Below are 26570 nucleotides of genomic sequence, written 5' to 3' on the forward strand. Positions count from 1 at the left end.
CGTCCCCGTATTTTTGTGTGTGACGCGGTAGTCGTGAAGTCGTCCGATAGGCGGTGCGAGTTCCGAGCTCCGAGCCAGTCCGAGCGGCCCCAGCATTTGTCTTTACCCCCCGTCGTAATGCCGTTCACGTCCAAAATTAGTAAATAAAGAGAGGAGATAGCATGATGGCAGCGTACGCGAGCCGTGCTGCTTCGTGCTGATCCCTGACGTCTCGTGAAGAGCGCTCGGCAAAATGAAGTGGAAACGCGCCATGCCTCTCGTCATCGTTCAGGAAAGCCCGAGAAACTTGACCGGCAAGTGAAGAAAGCTCTCTTTTAGAGTGTGTGCGTACGTGTGAAATTACAGGGCGATCTCGCTGATCTCGCTCGCTGGTGGAGCGGTACTTGTTCGAGAACTGCGAGAGAACGGATGGACGGACGGGCGGACTCAGATGACACAGGCAAGAGAAAGAGAATAATCCACGCTCCAGAGTTCACATCGTAAGGTACGAATTCTCGCTTATTTTTAGCCGGCCCGCCGGCACGAGTATGCGTGCGTGCGTGCGCGCGTACGTACGTATGTACGTGCGTACTTGTGCGTCTTCCTTGACGATTCCCCTCCCATTCAAAGCCTTCCATCATCGTCGTGGGCGACCGACATCCGTGACAAATTTATTATTCATTGCAGTCAGGGAGAGGGAGAGAGAGAGAGAGAGAGAGAGAGAGAGAGAGAGAGAGAGAGAGAGAGAGAGAGAGAGAGAGAGAGAGAGAGAGAGAGAGAGAGAGAGAGAGAGAGAGAGAGAGAGATAAAGAAATATATAGAAATGGAATGAATAAATGAAATGCTACTGAGACTAGAAAATTATGATAACCATGCATGATGTAAATGTCAGACTATCCGAGATTGAATAATTGGATTGATTGACATTGGAAAATAAAATGAGAGTAAGAGGTAAATGTTAAGAATTTAAAAGTATTGGGAGAGGAAAAGAAGTTTTATTTAAAAAGAGGAACAATTGTAAAATAATTTGCCTCAATTAGTAATTGTAACGATAATTTTACCTGATATGTTGTATGTCATGCTATTTTATTTATTTGCCACTAACTTTCTTTAATATTTAATTTTCTAGGTATTTCGAAATCAACTCTGATGTACTCAGATGACATCTCGAGTTGAAAGTAATTCATGTTGATAGAACTGCTTGAAACAATTAAAAAGTATAGAGTCTATTAAGGGCTGCGTTTGGAAACATCACTCGAGTGCTCTTGGGTATTGTTCTATCCTTGTCATACATTTAACAAGCAACAAGGATAGAATGACACCCAAGAGCACTCGGGTGATGTTTCCGAACGCAGCCCAGAAAACTTTAAGAAATATACAAAGAATATAATAATAATACTTTATTTACTTCAGCTATACAGCCAAGAAGGGGACTTGGTTTACAATAAATAACTTATCGCATCTATCCATTCCATCCATCCAAACCTTCGCAATCCTTATCTAACTTATCTGGACTAAATCTACCTTATCCTATATCACAGATTTTTATTCATGTTTTGAAACTATCACACATGTCAATCACCGCTAACCCTACACTTACATACCACTTTTTACAATTTTACACTTTACAATTTACAAAAGGAAAAAAAGAAAGAAAAAAATATATCCTAAATCTTACATCTTTATTTTATACAAAGAATATAATATTAGATATCTTTTATATATGGAGAGGCAGCAACGTAGACAGGCAGGAAAAAAGGCAGAGTAAAGATCAAAGGAATATGTCTTGTGGAAAGCGTAAAAAAATGTGTTTAAAGTAGACAAATTTTGACAAGTATACAATATCGTTTTTGTTGAACGATAGATTGATTATCTAAAACCATTATGTATTGAAAAGTAATCTCAGAATATTTGAATTATATGTACATTCCATTGAGAATATTGTAAATTATTAAAAGAAAATATTACAGATAAATATCTAATCGAATTGTCAATCTCTCGATATTATGGTCGTGCGGTTGGATAACAGGAAAATTGCAACTCTAAGTAACTGCTCTATAAATGTTCTGTAAATGGCTTATCAAGAAGGATCCCCCTCCCCCCATCCCCAGGAGTATCAGGATGCTATTTTCGAACCTATACGTACTGTATAGGTAATGATAGCAGTTGCTCTCGCGTACGAGAAGTGCCTAAATTTCATTTAACTCGATCGAGACGGATTCGTTGAAATGTTCTTCGATCTCGCGCGATTCATAAAAGTCTCAAGGATGATGTCACGATTCACGCGGATTCATTCACACAACCGAGTTAGAAGTAGTTTAGGATCTTAGTAGAATGACCGGCTTAGAATCAACTACAATCAATGTCATTTATTATTACATAATGCTGCTACACTTTTGTAATATGTATTAAGTCAGTAACGCCACTTTTGTTATTATAGGATTCTCGATATAGCTATTAGGGAGAAGGGGATATTGTCAAAATAGCGTGAGAGCACAGTGGTCTGCACTTGGACAGTACCGATGCTTGATAATGCAATAATTAATGAATAGCAAGTTGCAGCGATATGCGAGTATTATCCTTAAACATCTTCTAATGCGGATTAGGAAGAAAGAGGATGCGACCGTGTTAATTAATAAATGTAACATTAATTTTGTTGGAAAGAATAATAGTGAGTTGGAATTTTCATGTCAGTTTATTATAATTGAAGCTAAAATATAATAATATACATGATAAAAAGGTAGATATATCTTTACAAGAACTATTCTACGGCATTTTTATCCAAATAGACTCAAAATAAGATGTTTCGCAGTTGAGTGATCAGAGATGGGATCGCTGATCGCGCGCGAAGAAACGAGAATCGTTAGTCGTTACTGTCGTTAGTTCGGTTCTTGGCGCGATCGGAACGGCGCGGGCCGCGGGTCTATGCGCTCGCTAAAAATACCGTTTAACGCAGCCGACCGACAGCGATCGAGTAGCGAGCGAGTGTCGCCGCGCGCGACTCGTGAGTCTCGCGACATTGCGCTCATTTTCCTTGTCGATTTTTCCGAATCCTCCGAGCCAAGACATCGATGATTACGGTGGTTCGCATCGCGCATCAGAAGTATGATCCAACAAAACTTGCACGCTTAAGCCATAATCAGCTAGAAACTCGACAGCGAAGTGAACACGCTTTCTCGGTTCTATTCACTCTTCGGAGCGAGTAATGTACGGCGCCTGAACTTGAGCACGATGCATTGATGGTCGAGCGAGAGGCAAGATTCCCGAGGATTTGGTAAAATCATCTTCTTTCCCAAGTGCAGATTTTAGCTGGGCGCACGCGACGAGATGTCATCAATTGTTCTGAGAGAACTGATCTGGTACTGAGACACTTGCTCGGCTCGAAATTCCTTCATTTCATGGTTTACACTTTTTTTTCAACCTGTTCATCTTTGACCAGGTTAATCAGTTATGCACGGAGAGAATTTACTTGTAATAATTCCTAATATGTATAATTATCTTTTTATCAAAGTTTCCTCTAATGTAGATAACTAAATGTATTTATTGCATCAGGATGTAATTCTTATCATTAATTTTTACCATGTATAAAAATTAAAAAATATAGATTGATAATTATCGTGTTTAGTTAAGGTAGACATTTGGCTAAAAACACTATGTTAAAGAGTTTTTTTGAAAAATTTACGAAATTAACGACGAGGAGTTTTTCTAATAGGGAGAGCAAAACGAAACAGTGCACAATCCACTGACAACGGGTCGGCACATACACTGCCGTCTCGACGCCCGAAATAAACTTACTACATTCTGCTCCCCTCCCCTCCCCCCCCCCTCTCTCTCTCTCTCTCTCTCTCTCTCTCTCTCTCTCTCTCTCTCTCTCTCTCTCTCTCTCTCTTTCTTTCTGCTCATCTCTTCACTTTTGCTTTCTTTATTTCTTAATGTAAAATTCAGATGGCTATGACTATCCTTCGCCGCTGTCATCCTTAAGTTTTGAGAAAGTAGAATTATATGCACTAAGAACTTTGCCTGGAAGTCAGAAAGTGATAAAAAAAGAAATTGAGCAGAGAATTCTACGTGGAATGTTGATGTTACAAAACTGTAGTGAAATTAAAATAAAGTAGTAATGATTGTGTCGGAAAAACATTTGAATTTGTGATGAATCTTCTTTCTAGAAAAACGTTGACAAGATGGTTGTCGGAGAAGCAAGTATACATAATATAATGGGAGGAATGGAGAGCACGGGTGGCGTGCGCCTTCATAATCACAAGCGAAAGCTGAAGCAAAGGTAATTGTAGAGTGATTCTACAAAGTTAGCAAGTCGTGCAATTTATTTTTCTGTTTCCTAATTTAGCTTCAAAGAAATGCAAGCGTGAAAGAGAAAAAACGTTGAATAATCGTTTAATATAAAATGTTAGAATGATTTTCGAAATCTTTATTTGTGAGGATAGCTTGACAAATAAAATTGCGATTAATTGCACAATTGCAAATATGCGTTTTATAACCGATATATATGATTAGACTAGTTTAAAAAATTTTATATTTTAAAATATCTCACAGGTTTGACATCATAAAGAAATTAGGGCAGGGTACTTATGGTAAAGTGCAACTAGGAATAAACAAGGAGACCGGTCAAGAAGTGGCAATAAAGACGATTAAAAAATGCAAAATAGAAACAGAGGCTGATCTAATCAGAATACGAAGGGAGATACAGATTATGTCGAGTGTTCAACATCCGAATATCATTCACATCTACGAAGGTAACATTTATGACATAATATATATTTGTATTTATAATTTATTAATTTGGACATGACACGCGTATACATGCCATCTGTGCTAGTTATAAAGTAGTTAAGTATTCTTAGCCTCAATGAATTGACAGGAAAAAGAATCGATTAATAGCTACAGCTAGGATTGAAATTGGATCGATTTCAATGATATTGACTTATGCTCTTGGAGGCTTACTTAACGAGATTCTTTATTTTGTTATACTTTTACAGTGTTTGAAAACAGAGAGAAGATGGTGCTGGTAATGGAGTATGCAGCCGGGGGAGAACTATACGATTATCTGAGCGAGCGCAAAGTTCTAAGCGAGCACGAGGCCCGCAGAATATTCCGTCAAATAGCTACTGCTGTTTTCTATTGCCATAAACACAAAATCTGTCACAGAGACCTAAAGCTCGAGAACATTTTGTTGGATCAAATAGGAAACGCCAAAATAGCCGATTTTGGTCTCTCGAATGTGTTTGACGAGCAGCGATTATTAAACACATTTTGCGGCAGTCCATTATACGCGAGTCCGGAAATAGTGAAAGGAACTCCTTATCATGGACCGGAAGTGGATTGTTGGAGTCTAGGTGTCTTACTATACACGTTGGTCTATGGTGCTATGCCTTTCGACGGATCTAACTTCAAACGACTAGTCAAACAGATCTCACAATCAGATTATTTCGAGCCCAAAAAGCCGTCCCGTGAGTATAACATTTATATGTACGCACTCGCGCGACGTCAACTCGTCCGTCTCTATAAAAAAAAAATACCCCCTAAAATATGTTTACATAAATTTTCGACAATTTGTCAGATGTTGAATTAGCACAGCACTTGGCTAATTTTGTAGAGAAGCTAATTTTTAATTCACCGAATTTATATAAAGTAAATAGCAAATTTCAACTTAATTCTGAATTTAATTGAATCTTTTTTCTTCTTTAGCCGCTTCGCCGCTTATAAAGGAAATGCTCACGGTATGTCCTGGCAGACGTGCCGATATCGAGAGAATCTGCACTCACTGGTGGGTGAACGAAGGTTACGAGCAAAATTGTCTCGATATTGCTGAAGATTTGGCAGCTCAGACTCCAGTTCGTCTGGATTTATTGCTCTCTCTAGTGCCACAGTCGGCCAGCGCCGAGAAATTATTAGTGGGGAGCGATCAGCAGGCAGGCGGAGATGTCGCTAATAACATGTCTTCCGAAACGTTGGTACCTACTAGATGTCATTCAGTCGGTAGTTTAATGGAACTTGATCGGAATAGTTCCAACAGGCGAATAAGGGAGTTCGAAGAGGAGCCGAGGTCTTCCGCGGCCGGAGACACTAAGAGAAAACTGGAGACAACACCGTCGATGGACGAGACGGCCGCAACAGGCGTGAAAAGGAAAGAAAGATCCAGAAGAGAGAGGAAAGAAAAATCAGACGAGAGAGAACCTAGAGCATACAGGTCTTCATCAAGGTAGATTTCACATATTTGAAATTATTTTTTAATTGGCATTAAAATTTAATTCTCATTGATATAAAGAGAAACATAAACCAATGTACTTATTATTTTAGGCATCATTCGGCTCCAATTCCAAATTCTATATCGGAAGAGGCAATGGAGGTGGAACCGGCAGCCATAGTAACTGTTCCTACAAGTAAAACTGTTGGTTTTGATAAAATAGAAGCAGCTATTTTAGAGCTGCTCGAAGAATCAAAGGAAAGATCGCCAAGTAAAGAGAGAAACAAGACTCCGTTAATAAACGAATTTCAACAGACGCCAATATCTGCAGACAGCGTTCAACAAATCTGTGAAATTAATCAAAAAGCTGGCGATGAGCAAGACAAATCGCGACAAAAGTATACCAAGTCTTTTAATGATAGTTTGTACGGAGACGTGGTTGAGAAGACTGCATTAGAAGACACGAGTAAAGTAGCGAATGAAATTGCGTTTGACAAAAGATCGAGTGATCTGGAAGCAAAAGTGCCAAATAAAAGCGACACGACAGCAAGTGTCAGAAATGAAACATCCGTGTCGCGAGACGTACAGCAATTAGAACCAACGGAGAACGATTTTAAAAAGCTGAAAGAAAAGGTGCTCGCCGAACTCGCATCAAATGAAGTGACGAACGCTCCATCTGCTAAACCCGTCGAACGACGACGTTCCAAAATATTTGAGACTGCTGAAAAATTTAATCAGCTGTCTTCTACCACGGAAAACGAGAAACCTAAAAAGATATTTATTCCCGGCGTTAATGTAGGAGGCGCAAAACGAGCTTTCGAACGAAAGGCTAGTCTTTCGTCTGTAACCACACCGCCTCCTACGAAAGCCAGCGCGTCCAAAGTTATCATTGATGTTCCAGTCAAGAAAGGTGAAAAAGATGAACAGAAACAGGCACTGGGAGATCAAGAGAGTGTGACTACTGAAGATAAATTGGATAAGCGAGATGAAGCAAAGAAACGTGCTATCGATATCATTAGTGGCGCGATTGGTAAGCCTCCTATGCAAAAGAAATTGAACAGCTCACCACCATTGTCACCTCAGAGCATGGACTCTAAGAAATTTGGATCGAAAATAGAGGTTGCATCAAATGACACACGATCGGCCACAGTATTAGTCTGTACACCGATCGAGAAGTTTGGTTTTGATGTTAAATCAGCTGCACCAGAAGCATCTGTAAGTACGAAACTAAAATGCTTTAGAGTATATTGATTATCTACATGTTTGACTGACATTTAGTTTTGTTATCGGTTTTTTTTTTTTTTTTGTAGATCACTAGTACTTCTGACACAACTATTATCGAAAATTCGCATTTGGAAGAACCTAAGATGTCTAGTAGAATGGAAATAACGTTAAAGAGTGCAACGTTGCCTAGACGGAAAACAAGTAAAGCTGAAATTACTTTATCCGGAGTCAGATTACCAGAAACTATAGCGTTCAAGTCCGAGGTAGAAGCCAAGATTGACGCTTTCCAACCACAGAAATTGCGCACACAGAAATCGGAGGTTGCATTTCCAGTTGCCGCAGCGGTACCTCATACAAATAGAAGTTCAAGCTTAGAACCGGAAAGCAGACCTAAAACTTCAAACTTACCGAGAGAAAGAATTATACCTATCCAGGTATGGAGAGATAAACATTTTATATAGCGCGCGCGCGCGCGCACGCACGCACGCACACCACACACACACACACACACACACACACACACACACACACACACACACTCTCTCTCTCTCTCTCTCTCTCTCTCTCTCTCTCTCTCTCTCTCTCTCTCACACTCACACACACACACACACACACACACACACACACACACACACACAGCAGGCGCAAAAAAAAACAAGACAAAAGTTTTGACCGAATTTTTAGACAATCTTCAAAGTGATACAACTTTGCGAAAAATCATCCAAATTACATGTACTTTTTTTTAAATTAAAGACTCTACTTTGAGAATCCCTAGGCGACAATTTGATTTGTTAAGTGTGAATTTTTTGTATCGCATGAAAATCAAACATGTTTTTTTTAATTAAAAAAAATAAAAGCTATCATTTTTCACAAGTTTCTCGTTAAAATCTGGCTAATACAAATCTTAAAGTTCATTCTTTTCTAAGCAATTTAAAAGAAAAATACATGTCGATACGGTGTTTTTTGTTGATTGCACACGAGTTTGAAATTTGCACTGCATTTTAAGGTATTTTAGCAAATAAATATTTTTGAATATCATGAATTTTGAGTATCAATATAATATTGCACATTGATTTTATTCGTGTTTAATTCAATCATACCGCCGTCATCAAAGTGACCCGATGTGACCACGTGGAGAATGACGGTCGGATTTTGCACATCATGTGACTCTGAAATTCATCGGTGGAAATGTGTACTTGCTGATCTGAATATAACAGATAGCTGATGCACCAATTTCACTGAAGTCAACAAAAGATCATTCATCTATACTCATAAACCCACACATACACGTAAACATACATATACACACACTCATACATAAAAAATAAAAATTCAAATTTTATTTAAAAAATCAGCCTTTTTAGGGCCACATGATGTGCAAAATCTAATTGTCAATCTCCACGTGGTGCACATCGGGTCACTTTGATGACGGCGGTATGATTGAGTTAAACACGAATAAAATCAATGTGCAATATCATATTGATACTCAAAATTCATGATATTAAAAAAAAATATTTGCTAAAATACCCTAAAATACAGTGCAAATTTTAAACTCGTGTGCAATCAACAAAAAACATCGTATTAATATTTTTTTTAAATTGCTTAAAAAAGAATGATCTTTAAGAATCTGGAATAACATTAACAAGATTTTAAGCTTGTGAAAAATGATAACAAACTTTTAATTTTTTTAATTAAAACAAACGTTTGGTTTTTATGCGATACAAAAGGTTCGCATTTAACAAATCAAACTTTCGCCTAGAGATTCTCAAAGTAGAGTCTTTGCTCTTTAATTTAAAAAAAAGTATATGTAATTTGGATGATTTTTCGCAAAGTTGCATCAGTTTAAAGCTTGCCTAAAAATTTGGTCAAAATTTTTCTTGTTTTTTTTTTTGCGCCAGTATATATATATATATATATATATATATACACAGAGAAAAACATATTGTTAATTTGACAAGATTTTCCAATTAAATTAATATTTTGTCAATTCAAGAATTTATGCATTTAACTTAAATGCACAAATTTCAATTCAAGTATTTATATAATTAATTGAAATATATAAATAATTGAATAGACGAAATTTAATTTAGTTGGAAAATTTAGTCAAATTAACATTTTTTTCTCAGTGTATATATATATATGGAAACACGTATTTTCTAATTTAAAGTTTGGAATAAGAATTGATTTTTGTATCTGAAAAATTGTCATTAAAAATATAGGTAGAGGCAGGACTTGAGCGTACACAACATTCGTCCACACCACCGCCTAAACCACCAATGTCTCAGAGATCAATATCTCAACGATCAAATTCATTGTCTCGCCAATCAACCGCCGATTCAGACACGGACAGCGCTCTTGGTTCAACTGTGGGGCCAGAACCGATCAGGAAAAGTCCTAGAGAGTACATAATTCCTATTGCGGTAGAAGGTGGCGGTTACGTTACTCCTAGATCGGGTAGTCTAGAACCAGAGAATAAAACTGGTACACCGACAAGTACGAACCCATCGAGATCGCGATTTGGTAGATCAAGAAGGATGAGTTCTCTTTTATCGGATGCTAGCGAAGATGAGTCTCCCTTCTCTCCGTTGCACGGGTAAGTTGTATAACCTTATGAGTTCATGAATCTGATCTGATGAGTTTGCACCTCACCGCACGGTTTTGTATACACGGGGCAATTTCTCACTACGTATTTACTTGACGTGAGACACTGCCATATCTCTCTTGAGTTATAGTTAAGCTTGATTATTTATCAAATTTGGTTTTATAACATTATAATTTAAAACATTTGTTGTTAGCGTAAAAAATGATTTGAATAAGTTTAAAGTAAGCAGGTTTTTTTCTTCTTTCAAACAGGGAAGATTTATTGCAAAGACATATGCATCGATTGAGGAGTTCGCGACCGTCCAGGCAATCATCCGAACATGCCGACAGCTTGTCTTCTGGCGAGGATGACGATGATGATGGTTTCGAGTTATTGACTGCAGAAAACTTGTTTTCTACATTGCTGTCCAGGGTGCGAAGTTTGACACAGCGACTCAACGTTGATGATAATCGATCTGGCGGATTTCCAAGCAGTAGATTATTCGGCCGACTCGGTTCCCAGTCGTCGCAACCGTTTTGGGGTCTTAACAAGCCATTGTCCAGGTAATTACACAATCTCGAATTATTTATATATTTGGAGAATATTCTGATCATTTTCACAATTGGAATTAATGGATTTTCACACTAATATTAATATCTATATTGTAAACATATCATAAATGAGATTAGATTAATGCTGAAATAAAACTTTTATTAGCAATTTGTTACTTAAGAATTTTTAACATTAAAAATGATATTGAAAAATGATGATTTTATGCTTGTCTGTGCAAGCTACGAGAGCTATGTCGAAACACGGACCATGACTACGTGAGTCCAATTGTACAGAAAAGAATTATAATAGAGAACTTAGTGTACGCAGCTGCTAGCTGAGATACAAGTAGTAGGAATCGCCGTTTAAAATAAACGAAATACAGAAATTGCAATTGGACACACGCTACAAGCAGGTTAAAAATTAGATCGCATATTTATACGTGTACATGTTTTTGTGTCAACTTAATTTCACTCACTTTAGCTTAACCAATCATATGCCACGTCAGATACCTGAGAGTATTTACACATTGTAAAAATAAACAAGCCCAAAATACCTGCTATCAATCCGCATAGGCTGACACCCTTTGCTTCTTGCCAATATCTCCTTGCCAGTACTGATACTTTTGCCTTTATAGATCCAAACGTATTGCACTCTTTCATATCACATAAGATTTTCTACATGAATGTGTACATCTTTCTTTTTCTCGCTATTTCCTTTCTCCAACATATATTTCGTAATGAACGTATAAATTTGCAATAAAGATATTTTATCGTGCATCTACGTGATATTTTGTCATATTCTTGTGCGTACAGGCGGCTCTCGGAATCGCAATTTAAACATTCTCTGAATCGTGACGCGGATATATTTTCCAAGAAAAACTCCATCAATACTTCCAATCCCGGAACTCCAAATAACCCTGGATCGCACAACACACCTTCCAGGGAAAATGTCTTTGAAATCGGAAACAACACCTTGCCAAGGGGTAAGAGAATATAATTATTTTACAATTTAATAATACAGTTTAGTGGCACCTTACACGCGAGATCCGTAGAATAAATTACACGTAACAAAAGTCAGTGTTTTAATCGATAAACCGATTTTCTAAACATTAAAATAATCTACGAATCTATTGCCGATCAAGGTCCACTACAAATTGTATATAAGAATATTTAATGTTGTAGAATGTTGACCTACATTGACATTTTTACAGAAGCCAAGGATTTTTTACGTCTTTTATTTAATTAATTATTTTATACTTTCTTGTATTTTGATATATCTAAATAGACTCGATATATCCCAATGATTGGTAATTTGACAGCAATCATGGATACATAAGCATTAATTAAAAGTATGTGGATAATAAGCTTCTGTTAAATCACTGTGGTCATCATGCTATTTTGTTATTGGTTAAACTTATTAGCCTTGTGAGAAAATGCTGGATGGTATTCAGTATGCATCTCCTAGTATCTAGCTGTTGTCGAGTCGTTGATAGACAGAGCACATCTTTTTGTTTACTTTTACCCTTATTGTTTCTGTCTCTTTTCTTATTTCTCTTTCCAATATGTTAATTTCTTATTTCTTGCCTGACGTTTTGCAACTTTTTATTACTAACATCCTATAAATTAATTATATGGTTCATGTTTGGCACAGATGGGTATATGATTTTAGAACAGTTTTTTTATTATTTGCGATTTTATAAATTTGAATATGTAATTTGTGTTAAGCGCAAGAAAAATTGTTATAAATTATTATAATATTAAATAATATTTAATTTGATTGATACGCTTCTTGTATACGTATAGTAGTTTATACACGAGCAATAATTTGTAGTAATATGACAGTACTTGAGAGGATGAATGTCGAATTGGAGGAAAGAAATAAAAGAGTACGAAACAGACAAATATTATTTCTTTTTCGAATAATTAAAGGTGTTCGAAATAGTTTTCTCTCTCATTGTAATATTATCTTTCTTTTCACCATAAACGATTTCGTTCTTGTTTTAAACTTCAGATTTAACTCTTTGGTCTTCACTGTGAAAGAGAGAGAGAGAGAGAGAGAGAATTATAAGAATTTTTCTACATAACTATATCTTAAAAATATAACAGAGAGGTAAGAAATCTTTTTTATACAACTATTTTTAGTGCGTTTTCAAAAGCATGTTTGCACAACCCAATTTCTTTGGGACAATTTATCTAATTTTTTTTTTTTAACTTATTTTGTGTCAATTTTTATATTCAAATTTATAAAAACTGTTGCAGGGTCTTTATAACGCGATGTTTGCAAATATAATTTTTAATATAAAATATATGTGTATGGATATTAAAATAGCTAATAAAATAACAAATAGGATCTGTCCCCAACAAATAAATGAAAGAAATTAGTACATAGCAAACTCACTTTGCCTGACATAGAACCTTGTAATATGCCATAGTTGTTGCAATGCACTGCTGCAGTTGATTTTTATTATCTTATAACATCGTAATATAGAGCAGTTTTTTCTTTTTCGTTCACATAGTGTACATCAAATTTTGGAGCATGATTGCACACATATATCCATATACAATGTACAAGAGTCTCAGTTCCACTATCCAAGACAGAAATCCATATTTAGTTCAAGTTGATGAATTAATTTACGTCTATCGTCGACTCTTCAATCAGTTATAAAAATAATTGTTTGTTAGCATTCCTATGCATACTTCTCGAAATATCAGAATTGCAATAAAAGTTTAATGATTTTTCAACTTGATTAACTTAACGACAGGGACTTCTAAAATAGCTTTACTCTTTGTTTACTTATGAGAAAGTTTAATCAATAATGTATCAATGCTCTTGTTCTACTAGTCTTTAGCTTGTTTTTTCTTAAATTAATATTTATTTTTTATTATAATTATTTCTTAAAATATAACAAAAATACAAATTGAAGGAGTATTCAATTGAAGGAATGATAACGTCGGTAAAAAGAAAATGCACATTTTATTTGTAAATAATGTAAATTACATAAAATCCAAGGAAGACCCTGTTCAATATGATACATGTTAAAATAACGCTGGCATCTCGTTTAGCCATTAAGTTAGCAAACAATTATTATCGAAACTATACTGTAGAAAAATCTACAAGTGGCGTCGTTTTGTGATACGTTGATTGACGGTTTTATTGACGGTTGTTGCAGCGACCGTGCGAGTGACTCTACGTAGGCGGGCTGACGGTAATCCCCAGTAGACAAACCAAGTTAGGTAGTAATATTTTGTATGCTTAATTCAAAGTGAATGTGACGCCAGTAAAGTTGCACATAGTCTTATTATACCTTTGGCAATATAAAAGAAAAAAAAGAACCTTTCATCGTTTGATAATGCGCACCCACCGATGCGTCTTCCTCGAAACACGTCTATACTTGGTCAATCTACTTACCACATAGAGTCTCTGATCGCAGCGATGTGTCCGGCAAAACGGTGTTACAATTTTCGATGGAAATTCGCAATGGGAAGACATTCGCATCCTCACCTAATAATGATTTTACTTGTGCGCAATAACGTTCGAAAACAATATACACTTTTAACACTTGTCACGTGCGTTTTGAATGAGATCAAATATTCTGTTCGCGAGTGTCTGTGAAACTCGGGTTACCTTTGGTATGACTTATTCTCGAACGTATACAAGTACATGTAAATATATTTGGATAAAACATGTATATACATATATTTATGGTATATTGAAAATTTAGACAAATTAACATGAAAATCTTAGTATAACATTTTTAAGCACGTATATTATATTTAAAAGTTCTAATATTAAAGGGTAATATATAAAAATTGTGACGAAATTATTGCATTGAAATATAGTCGTAACATTTTTGCATACGGAAAATCCACCATATAAGTTACTAAGTTGCCATGTATCTGAAAAATAAAAATTCATTGTCTCGCCAATCAACCGCCGATTCAGACACGGACATCTTGGTTCAACTGTGGGGCCAGAACCGATCAGGAAAAGTTCTAAGAGTACAACCCTTGATCGGAGGTGGCGGTTACGTACTCCTAGATCGGGTAGTCTAGAACCAGAGAATATTACTGGTACAGGTGTCTACGACCCAGAGATCGTAACTGGTACACAAGAAGTAAAACTCATCGAGATCGGATGCATCAAGATGAGTTCTCTTCTCCGTTCTAGCGAAGATGTAGCTCCCTTCTCTCCGTTGCACGGGTAAGTTGTATAACCTTATGAGTTCATGAATCTGATCTGATGAGTTTGCACCTCACCGCACGGTTTTGTATACACGGGGCAATTTCTCACTACGTATTTACTTGACGTGAGACACTGCCATATCTCTCTTGAGTTATAGTTAAGCTTGATTATTTATCAAATTTGGTTTTATAACATTATAATTTAAAACATTTGTTGTTAGCGTAAAAAATGATTTGAATAAGTTTAAAGTAAGCAGGTTTTTTTCTTCTTTCAAACAGGGAAGATTTATTGCAAAGACATATGCATCGATTGAGGAGTTCGCGACCGTCCAGGCAATCATCCGAACATGCCGACAGCTTGTCTTCTGGCGAGGATGACGATGATGATGGTTTCGAGTTATTGACTGCAGAAAACTTGTTTTCTACATTGCTGTCCAGGGTGCGAAGTTTGACACAGCGACTCAACGTTGATGATAATCGATCTGGCGGATTTCCAAGCAGTAGATTATTCGGCCGACTCGGTTCCCAGTCGTCGCAACCGTTTTGGGGTCTTAACAAGCCATTGTCCAGGTAATTACACAATCTCGAATTATTTATATATTTGGAGAATATTCTGATCATTTTCACAATTGGAATTAATGGATTTTCACACTAATATTAATATCTATATTGTAAACATATCATAAATGAGATTAGATTAATGCTGAAATAAAACTTTTATTAGCAATTTGTTACTTAAGAATTTTTAACATTAAAAATGATATTGAAAAATGATGATTTTATGCTTGTCTGTGCAAGCTACGAGAGCTATGTCGAAACACGGACCATGACTACGTGAGTCCAATTGTACAGAAAAGAATTATAATAGAGAACTTAGTGTACGCAGCTGCTAGCTGAGATACAAGTAGTAGGAATCGCCGTTTAAAATAAACGAAATACAGAAATTGCAATTGGACACACGCTACAAGCAGGTTAAAAATTAGATCGCATATTTATACGTGTACATGTTTTTGTGTCAACTTAATTTCACTCACTTTAGCTTAACCAATCATATGCCACGTCAGATACCTGAGAGTATTTACACATTGTAAAAATAAACAAGCCCAAAATACCTGCTATCAATCCGCATAGGCTGACACCCTTTGCTTCTTGCCAATATCTCCTTGCCAGTACTGATACTTTTGCCTTTATAGATCCAAACGTATTGCACTCTTTCATATCACATAAGATTTTCTACATGAATGTGTACATCTTTCTTTTTCTCGCTATTTCCTTTCTCCAACATATATTTCGTAATGAACGTATAAATTTGCAATAAAGATATTTTATCGTGCATCTACGTGATATTTTGTCATATTCTTGTGCGTACAGGCGGCTCTCGGAATCGCAATTTAAACATTCTCTGAATCGTGACGCGGATATATTTTCCAAGAAAAACTCCATCAATACTTCCAATCCCGGAACTCCAAATAACCCTGGATCGCACAACACACCTTCCAGGGAAAATGTCTTTGAAATCGGAAACAACACCTTGCCAAGGGGTAAGAGAATATAATTATTTTACAATTTAATAATACAGTTTAGTGGCACCTTACACGCGAGATCCGTAGAATAAATTACACGTAACAAAAGTCAGTGTTTTAATCGATAAACCGATTTTCTAAACATTAAAATAATCTACGAATCTATTGCCGATCAAGGTCCACTACAAATTGTATATAAGAATATTTAATGTTGTAGAATGTTGACCTACATTGACATTTTTACAGAAGCCAAGGATTTTTTACGTCTTTTATTTAATTAATTATTTTATACTTTCTTGTATTTTGATATATCTAAATAGACTCGATATATCCCAATGATTGGTAATTTGACAGCAATCATGGATACATAAGCATTAATTAAAAGTATGTGGATAATAAGCTTCTGTTAAATCACTGTGGTCATCATGCTATTTTGTTATTGGTTAAACTTATTAGCCTTGTGAGAAAATGCTGGATGGTATTCAGTATGCATCTCCTAGTATCTAGCTGTTGTCGAGTCGTTGATAGACAGAGCACATCTTTTTGTTTACTTTTACCCTTATTGTTTCTGTCTCTTTTCTTATTTCTCTTTCCAATATGTTAATTTCTTATTTCTTGCCTGACGTTTTGCAACTTTTTATTACTAACATCCTATAAATTAATTATATGGTTCATGTTTGGCACAGATGGGTATATGATTTTAGAACAGTTTTTTTATTATTTGCGATTTTATAAATTTGAATATGTAATTTGTGTTAAGCGCAAGAAAAATTGTTATAAATTATTATAATATTAAATAATATTTAATTTGATTGATACGCTTCTTGTATACGTATAGTAGTTTATACACGAGCAATAATTTGTAGTAATATGACAGTACTTGAGAGGATGAATGTCGAATTGGAGGAAAGAAATAAAAGAGTACGAAACAGACAAATATTATTTCTTTTTCGAATAATTAAAGGTGTTCGAAATAGTTTTCTCTCTCATTGTAATATTATCTTTCTTTTCACCATAAACGATTTCGTTCTTGTTTTAAACTTCAGATTTAACTCTTTGGTCTTCACTGTGAAAGAGAGAGAGAGAGAGAGAGAGAGAGAGAATTATAAGAATTTTTCTACATAACTATATCTTAAAAATATAACAGAGAGGTAAGAAATCTTTTTTATACAACTATTTTTAGTGCGTTTTCAAAAGCATGTTTGCACAACCCAATTTCTTTGGGACAATTTATCTAATTTTTTTTTTTTTAACTTATTTTGTGTCAATTTTTATATTCAAATTTATAAAAACTGTTGCAGGGTCTTTATAACGCGATGTTTGCAAATATAATTTTTAATATAAAATATATGTGTATGGATATTAAAATAGCTAATAAAATAACAAATAGGATCTGTCCCCAACAAATAAATGAAAGAAATTAGTACATAGCAAACTCACTTTGCCTGACATAGAACCTTGTAATATGCCATAGTTGTTGCAATGCACTGCTGCAGTTGATTTTTATTATCTTATAACATCGTAATATAGAGCAGTTTTTTCTTTTTCGTTCACATAGTGTACATCAAATTTTGGAGCATGATTGCACACATATATCCATATACAATGTACAAGAGTCTCAGTTCCACTATCCAAGACAGAAATCCATATTTAGTTCAAGTTGATGAATTAATTTACGTCTATCGTCGACTCTTCAATCAGTTATAAAAATAATTGTTTGTTAGCATTCCTATGCATACTTCTCGAAATATCAGAATTGCAATAAAAGTTTAATGATTTTTCAACTTGATTAACTTAACGACAGGGACTTCTAAAATAGCTTTACTCTTTGTTTACTTATGAGAAAGTTTAATCAATAATGTATCAATGCTCTTGTTCTACTAGTCTTTAGCTTGTTTTTTCTTAAATTAATATTTATTTTTTATTATAATTATTTCTTAAAATATAACAAAAATACAAATTGAAGGAGTATTCAATTGAAGGAATGATAACGTCGGTAAAAAGAAAATGCACATTTTATTTGTAAATAATGTAAATTACATAAAATCCAAGGAAGACCCTGTTCAATATGATACATGTTAAAATAACGCTGGCATCTCGTTTAGCCATTAAGTTAGCAAACAATTATTATCGAAACTATACTGTAGAAAAATCTACAAGTGGCGTCGTTTTGTGATACGTTGATTGACGGTTTTATTGACGGTTGTTGCAGCGACCGTGCGAGTGACTCTACGTAGGCGGGCTGACGGTAATCCCCAGTAGACAAACCAAGTTAGGTAGTAATATTTTGTATGCTTAATTCAAAGTGAATGTGACGCCAGTAAAGTTGCACATAGTCTTATTATACCTTTGGCAATATAAAAGAAAAAAAAGAACCTTTCATCGTTTGATAATGCGCACCCACCGATGCGTCTTCCTCGAAACACGTCTATACTTGGTCAATCTACTTACCACATAGAGTCTCTGATCGCAGCGATGTGTCCGGCAAAACGGTGTTACAATTTTCGATGGAAATTCGCAATGGGAAGACATTCGCATCCTCACCTAATAATGATTTTACTTGTGCGCAATAACGTTCGAAAACAATATACACTTTTAACACTTGTCACGTGCGTTTTGAATGAGATCAAATATTCTGTTCGCGAGTGTCTGTGAAACTCGGGTTACCTTTGGTATGACTTATTCTCGAACGTATACAAGTACATGTAAATATATTTGGATAAAACATGTATATACATATATTTATGGTATATTGAAGCAGTGGCAAATAAAGTGCGTGTATATCTTAGTATAAGAGTTTTAAGCACGCCGATTATATTTAAAAGCTCCGATATTAACGGGTAACAGCTACAAATGTGACCCGACATTATTCAGCATTGAAATAAGTCGTACCAAACCCGCATACTCGCGAAAATCGTTACTATATAAGTTACTAGTTGCCATGTTCTAAAAACTTAAAAATAACTTTGTTATACAAAAGAACTACCTATGTGACATTGTTATTTGAAAAAAAAGAAAAAGGTAAAAAAAATGATTGTATATTTGCAAGCGGAAGCTAACCCTTGTCTGACATGGCTGATATTTGTTGTGTTTTGAAGAGTTTAAATAACAGCGTTTTTATTACTTTACATTGTCTTCGCATGCTTTGATGTAATGCTACACACACACACACAAACACACACACACACACACACATATGTGTGTGTGTGTGTGTGGTATTTAATATTACATCCTATTATGTGCACTATTTATCCTGAGTCTACTCATTTAACATACTGTAGTTTAGTAGTGTACCAAGTGATATGTACATTTATTTTACAAACAATTTTAATATTATCAATTGTTATTTATTACTTGAAGTTTATAATTGTTTTTCGGCATATATATAAGGAGAGTCTTTTATTTGCATGGTCACTGTTAAATGAGTATACATTTATGTACTTTTCTGTATTAATATTTAAATATTAAAAAAGAAATACACGCTACTACTAGTTCGTTGATGCATATTTTCAAAGAGCTATCTATCATTTGTATATATATGATTTTCTTAAAACTATTTTGAAATCTTCCATTATTTTAAATTGTTGAACCCGCAGAGCTTAATAGTCATTTAAAGAGTTTCCATGACTTGAAAATATACATCGACGTATATAAATACATTATGTATAGCTATGCAGAATCATTTAATGAGACATCCGACGAAATTCGACAAAATTTGTGAGGAAGGGAGAGGAGAGGAGAAGAGGAGAGAGAGAGAGAGAGAGAGAGAGAGAGAGAGAGAGAGAGAGAGAGAGAAATGTCTTTTTATTTATTATTACATTTTTCGATAAATTTTATAAAAGAGATTTATGTATGTAGAAATAAAGGAGTGAAAATAATATTACGAGTATTCTTATGCATACATCCTACAACACAACAACAACAAGAACAACAATCGCTGTCCAATCACATGTAAACACATACATGCGAATACACACCTATGCGGAATATGCATAGATTCTGTCTCGATTGCTTTCAGATAAAGTAGAAGAAGTACCCGAAGAAGAAGTGAAAGCGGAAACAACGACGCAAATCAGGAAAGGGACGCAAGAATCTCTGGAGCAGAATTTCACTCCCAGCTTGGCACGCAGATTGAGCAGGCAATTTATTGAGCAAACCCGACAATCTGTACCACGCTCGCCTTCCTTGGCGCGTGACAGCAACAGATACTATCAGTCGCCAACAAGAGATTTGGCACAGGATCCGATAGGCTCAAACGAAGTCGCGAAACAATATCCCACATTTGTGACTTCTAATCAAAGTGAGTATAGAGGCAGCTCGCTCGATCGAGGTATTAGGAGGACGAACAGCTTGTTGGAGCCGTGCAAGTATGATAAATCAGAATCACGACGCTCACCGCGAAGGAGCATCAGTCTGTTTGACGACTATGACGACGGCTATTGCAATGAGAAGCTACTGCCACCTCTACCGAAGCATGTAATGACTCTCGGCCGCAAGTTTAAAGAATCGATTAGATCGAATGTCATGGATAATACGAGACGAGATAGCTTTTACGGTTACAGGACGGATAAGATCCAGGAAGAGCCCGGCGACGACGCATACCTGTCCTCTTGTAGAGAGAATATGGATAATGTCGCGGAAAATGGCTCCATATCAGAAAGTGCAACCATATCCGTCTACAACTCGAACGCTAATTCGATGGATAACACCGCCATCACCACCACTACTTCAAGCGTGTCACCCAGATCCTGCGAGATCTCACCTACGGAATCATCCTCATCAAATCTTAGCGGTGACAACAAATCGATCGGCAAATCCGACATCTCCAAGAGTTTCGAGAACCGATTGTTAGCCGCAGAGAATTTAATCAAGGAGTCAAAATTGAAAAATTTGACGTTACAGCAGTTTAATCCGAACCTCAGTTGCAATTATAAGGAAACAGACAAATGTGACAAGGAGATCCTGATGACCATTTCGGATCCATTGTCGTCGTCGACCAACTCTGTCGCGTCCAAGAAACGCAGTTGCATCCCAAATCTCAGATTACGTTCGGGTTTGTTGACCAGAGAGTCGAGCGTAAGCGCGGATCGTGGAAAGTCGCTCGCCGGCTCATCCGACGCATTGACCGGAGGACTTGAGGAAAGATCAAGCATTCTAAGCAAACTCTTTAGAGGCAGTGCCGTCGCTACTGGAAAGGAGGCCGAACCAAAGGACAGCAACAAGAGCCAAAAACCAAAACAACATCGCATCTCGCGCTTCTTACGGCCGGACTTTTTCGACACGCCGCGAGAGGAGAGCCAGTACGTGAAAGAAAAAGAAGCACTGAAAGCGGCGGAAAACGAGCGCCGAAAGTCGCGATTTATAAGGCGAAAAAATGAGAACAAGGAGCGCAAGGAGGACGAAAAGATCTGCAAAGAACAGAAAAATGAGATAAACGCGCTGCAGAAGGATAAACTAGAGAATACCGTCACGGCCTGCTCCTCTTCGTCCTCTTCTTCCTTTGAGAACAAAGAGAGAGCGAAGCTTGAACAAGGCTCGAAAAGCAACTTTCTACATTCGTTGGAAAAGAAGCTAGAGAGGTTGCGTTCGAACGACGAGGCGACAAATACGATTGCAAAGACGACGATCAACGGCAGCTCGATCACGCCGATCTCGGACGATCTTGGAAAAGAAGAACGGGGATTTCGTGAGTGTTCCGCTCCGCCCGTTGAGTGCCCATCCGCGGAATCGAATTTGCTTGAGGTGAAGAGGACGCTGAGCGTGGAGGATCTCTCGCGTCATGAAGGATCGAGCAAGGGTGCAAAGAATGTACCATCCAAGGGACGAGTGACATCGGTATTGGGTCTATTTAAGACGAACGCAGATACGAACAAGCGGAACCCGAGCGGTGGCAGCCGGCGTCAAAACGTGATCATGAGTAAATTGAAGAGAAGCCCACCCAAGTGTACCAAGTCGGGTGAACCGTCTTTAGAGGAAGATGTAGTCGCGACGAGCAAAATACCGACGAAACACGTTAAACTGACGAAAAAGTTACCGGAAAATAAGAGATCACCAGAGAAAGTGGTGATGAGTGAATGCAAAAGATCGCCACCCAAAGAGAAATCCAAGGAGGAGTCGATTGCCAAGGAGAAGAAACCAATTGCTTTTGTGGAAAAGCAATCCAGGGAACTTAAAAGAATGTCGGAAAGAGCCGCGCCAAATTCTTCAGATTCCTCAGTGTCATTCGCCGCGGATAAAATCAAGCTAGACAAAATTGACTTACCGAAAAAATCATCAGACCAACCGGAATCTCTACGAAAAGTTATGGACGACAAGAACACGGAGTCCGTTGTCCGAAGTGGCGAAAATAAAAAACCGATTAAAATCAAAAGGAACGTTAGCTCTCTAATAAATAGGAACGAGTCCGTCACGAGGATCAATAAAGGCGAGGACGTCGATAAGAAAACTAAGAAGCTGGTCAAGTCGAAAGATGAGGATAAAGATGAGATCGACGGTTCTAGGAAGAAAAGAATAGTGCGCGTCGTGAGGAAAGTCGTCAAGAAATCGTCCGACAGTTCTGAAAGTAAATCTGACGAGAAGGGAAAATTGTTTAAGCCACTAACGAAGAAGAAAAACGTGATGACAATGAAAGAGAAGAAGAGTCTTGAAGATCCGAATATCACAACGACATCGCAAGCCTCAATCGAAAGAAATGATCCTGATGACGATCCGACTGCCTGTTCGAAAGAAGCGGAATCGGAGCATTTGCAGGCGAAACACAGGCATGTTGAATGTGCCTCGGAAAAAACAAATGCAAATCAGATTCAGAGTGACATTAAGGGAACTCGTGTCGAACTCGTGGAATCGGATAAATTCGATGTAAATGTATCGTCCACCAACGTGGACTCGCAGACTGATGCCTCCTCCATGCCTCAAAACCATCCCCTCGATTCAAGTTGTCAAAATCCGTTTGTTCCGGACACCGGCGGGAGTGCTTTGCTCATGATAGACTCCTCGAGTTTGAATATCTGCCACTCGAAGCAACAACCGTTGGAACAATATCGGCCGAATAGGAGGAATCTGAAGCTCGACCTATCCAAAATACCGCAACACGCATTTAGACACACGACTCCTAAGATAGATTCGCTCGGATATAATTCACCTGCCAGAGAATATCCTGTCACATCTGTCGGATCACCTAAAACGGAGGACCCTACGGAGGATCCAGCGAAGAGTGGCTCAGATAAACTGATGGAATGTCTGTCGAAGATGACGCATCACGCCAGCATTACCGGCAACAAGATAATCATCGATAAGCCGTTGCGAGCGAAGGACGTTGCCGAACTGAAGCGTGAGGTCACCGAATGTGCCAGAATCATAGAAAATCACATGGAATCGCGCGACAATCGCTCGAGCCAGCGAACCAGCGTTGAGCAGATATTCGGGGCCTCGGTACCAGACGAGCCTCAGGAAATCATCGCACAAGACAAATCGAAAGAAATCAAGCTGAATCCTTCCGAATCGGAGATCGGGGATGACGTTACATTAAGGTCTAAAGAATCAAGGACATCACCGGACGATCGCATCAGTGAGATATTCTCGCCTGAAGAGCCAGAGAGTTTTGATTCCTGGTCAATCTGCTCGGCCGACTTGAATCACAATCGCGGCGATTTACATTCGCCGACATCCCCGTCGTACTCTCTATTCGTGCGTGGCGCAGACACGCAGAGCTCGGAATCGGTAATTGATCGAATACGAAGACGCAGTTTCTATTCGAGATTCAACGACCGCAAGAGGCCATCCTTGACGGCGCCGCCACCAGGAGTGAGCAGCGTGACTCTGCCTAGACGGTTCAGTTTCAACAGTTGTAGAGAAAGGGAACGCGACAGATTATACAATTATGGAGGTCCTAGGCCAAGGTAAAAGTTGCTCTTTGTACGATACTTATTTTTCCTCCTGATTTTTCGCATATTTTTAACTCACACGCGTCTATAACTATATGTAGATATAACAGGAAACATAAGTCGAACAATGTTTTTAATTCTTAGCTTCCTTATCAATTGTTGCGATTTAAAATATTTCGTAGAGTGAAGGAGAAAAGTTACATTTTGTATGGCAACGACGAGACGTCCTTGAGGAAATCGCCGGTTGATCGAGAGAGATACAGCGACGCATTGACAGTATCGTCGTACGGCCATCAGACGGAAGCAAAAACTTTGTTTGATCATTACGGTAGTGGCTTGCCGTCTTCCTCACATGATTCCCCGAGGAGATACGTGAGATCCCCGACGTTGGATCTTGTTACCTCTCGCGCTAAATATCACAGCGCGGACGTCATCGCGACGCACAACGATCTCACTGGAGTCTCATACAAGAGTCCTTTGTCAAGATCGTTTCTGAGCGACGGCGTGACGGACTCTTGCCACTATGGCAGGAACACTTTGCCGAAAAAGTACGGTTCTACCATTAGTGGTTTAGAACCAAAGAGTGTAGAATATTACGAGGAGATTCTCTCACCGAGCAATCCCGACTGTCTGTCGCCACGCGACACCTGCCGGTCACCATTATTGGACGTCTATTTAAGTAGATGCGAGAACGAATGTAATCACAATGGTAATTTGGATTTGCAACAGTTAACGTTTAACGTTAATGTCGATAAACCAACAGTTTACGCGGATGCGGAGATTGTTGAAGAGAACAGTAAGCTAATAGGATGAACAGAAAAGGTATATAATGAGAAAATATGTTTTATACACGGTAAAAAGTCGAAAGAAAAAAGAAAACAGACAAATATTACATTCGCATAAAATTGAATTCTCTAAGATTTTATGCAAATTTAACGTAAATCTTAAAATTCATTTTTACTGTCGTCGAGCTCGCTTTCGACAATTGATTTCTCTTTTTTTCAATTTACTTTTTGAATAAAAATTTTTTGGTCTTGAAATTTTACCATACTATTAGAGCTGTAATTACATTAAAAAAATTTCTCTTTTACAGAAACACAATACAATGTTTCAACGAAACCAGAAATATGTCTTCGACAACTGTGGACATTCTATTGAATGTATCTGTTACCAAACGGAATTGATTTTATTCAAAGAGTAATTTTGTAAAATATTTGATAATATGCCGAACGCATTTTACTACAATAATTTTATAATACAGGTTCGTGTCTCGCGTTTCTTCATCTTGGCAATGAAATAGTTGCGATGGCATTCAAAATAGCACGATGACTATTATTAAATCAACAAATATATATCATCATGTTAAAGCGTTTGCTTAAAGTTATCAAATACTGTTCTAAGATCCTTATTACGCAATCTAACTTTTTAAAATCTAACCCCGCGATGAATTTCATTTAATATTTGTATTTTTACAGAAACTTAATTTTCGTTTTTCATATTATATAGAAAATTAAGAAATAAAAGATTTTTTATCGCAAATTTTCAAGTCTTTCTGCCACCATCGTAGAGAAAAGATAATTGTATTGACATCTTTTCTATAATTAACTGAATGCAGAGAATAAGAGAACACTACGTCTCCGGTATTTATAAGAATATGAATTATAATAGTTAACAACTGCTCCTATTGTAATTATCGCAGCGATAAGACAGTCTTACTATTTATTTTATTGGTTCAACTTGTATACCAAAACGTTGATTTAATCAATTTAATGCTGCATGTAATAGAGAGGTTTTTTTAACGGAAAAGTCTCGAATCAATTTTTATCAGTTTTTTTGTCATAATTATGCTTATAGTGAGGATAAAAATAATTTGTAAATACGTGAATTTTAAATATATTATTGATTACCGCAAGAAGATTATCTACATCGTCACATCAACGTGACGTAAAGCGCAGTAAGCAATTCTCTCTCTCTCTCTCTCTCTCTCTATAGAGAGAGAGAGAGAGAGAGAGAGGGTAAGCTAATAAAAGAAAAAGCACAAATGGCGCATTTTAGTTCCTTACGCAGATATTGCTTTATACTATCGAATTTTCCTAATTCTTCCTTCTGTCATTTCGTAGATTTATTTGTAGAATAAAGATATGAAATAATAATAGAGAGAAAGAAAGAGAAAGTGAAAAGCGGGAAGACATAAAGGAAGAAATACGAAAGTTTGATTTATGTACTTAACAGTTTTTGATTGACTCGATTAAAAATTGTGAAACGAGAAAAGAATTATCAATCGATATTACAAGCTTAAAAATTTGTGATTTATCAGCCCCATAGTCTTCCGCTTGTTAACGTATGTGTTTTCTATTGATATACATATTTTAAAATAAATATCCATACTCTTGAGAAAAATACTTGCTCTTCGCTCTTTTTACCTTTCATGAATCCAAGATGCGA

The 26570-nt window shown here is 36.9% G+C and overlaps 1 protein-coding gene across 1 annotated transcript; it reads left to right on the forward strand.

Moving 5' to 3' along the window:
* LOC105836154 lies at positions 1 to 26525 on the forward strand. The gene is made up of 14 exons (XM_028193421.2): positions 1 to 484; positions 4146 to 4258; positions 4531 to 4730; positions 4974 to 5444; positions 5683 to 6196; positions 6295 to 7396; positions 7492 to 7839; positions 9625 to 9998; positions 10259 to 10549; positions 10778 to 10813; positions 11351 to 11520; positions 20261 to 24140; positions 24308 to 24947; positions 25219 to 26525. The coding sequence occupies exons 2-13, from the start codon at positions 4161 to 4163 to the stop codon at positions 24936 to 24938; spliced, it is 8115 nt and encodes a 2704-aa protein (XP_028049222.1). The 5' UTR covers positions 1 to 484; positions 4146 to 4160; the 3' UTR covers positions 24939 to 24947; positions 25219 to 26525.
* The last annotated feature ends 45 nt before the right edge of the window (positions 26526 to 26570 follow it).

The sequence above is a fragment of the Monomorium pharaonis genome, chromosome 9 (genome assembly GCF_013373865.1).
Source record: "Monomorium pharaonis isolate MP-MQ-018 chromosome 9, ASM1337386v2, whole genome shotgun sequence".
Classification (NCBI taxonomy): Eukaryota; Metazoa; Arthropoda; class Insecta; order Hymenoptera; family Formicidae; genus Monomorium; species Monomorium pharaonis.

Excerpts from the sequence above, each read along its gene's own strand:
- LOC105836154 (XM_028193421.2), top strand. The coding sequence starts at position 4,161 with ATGGTTGTCGGAGAAGCAAGTATACATAATATAATGGGAGGAATGGAG. Across the intron at positions 7,840-9,624 it reads AAAGAATTATACCTATCCAG|GTAGAGGCAGGACTTGAGCG; the intron begins GTATGGAGAGAT and ends TTAAAAATATAG. Across the intron at positions 10,814-11,350 it reads GAAACACGGACCATGACTAC|GCGGCTCTCGGAATCGCAAT; the intron begins GTGAGTCCAATT and ends TTGTGCGTACAG.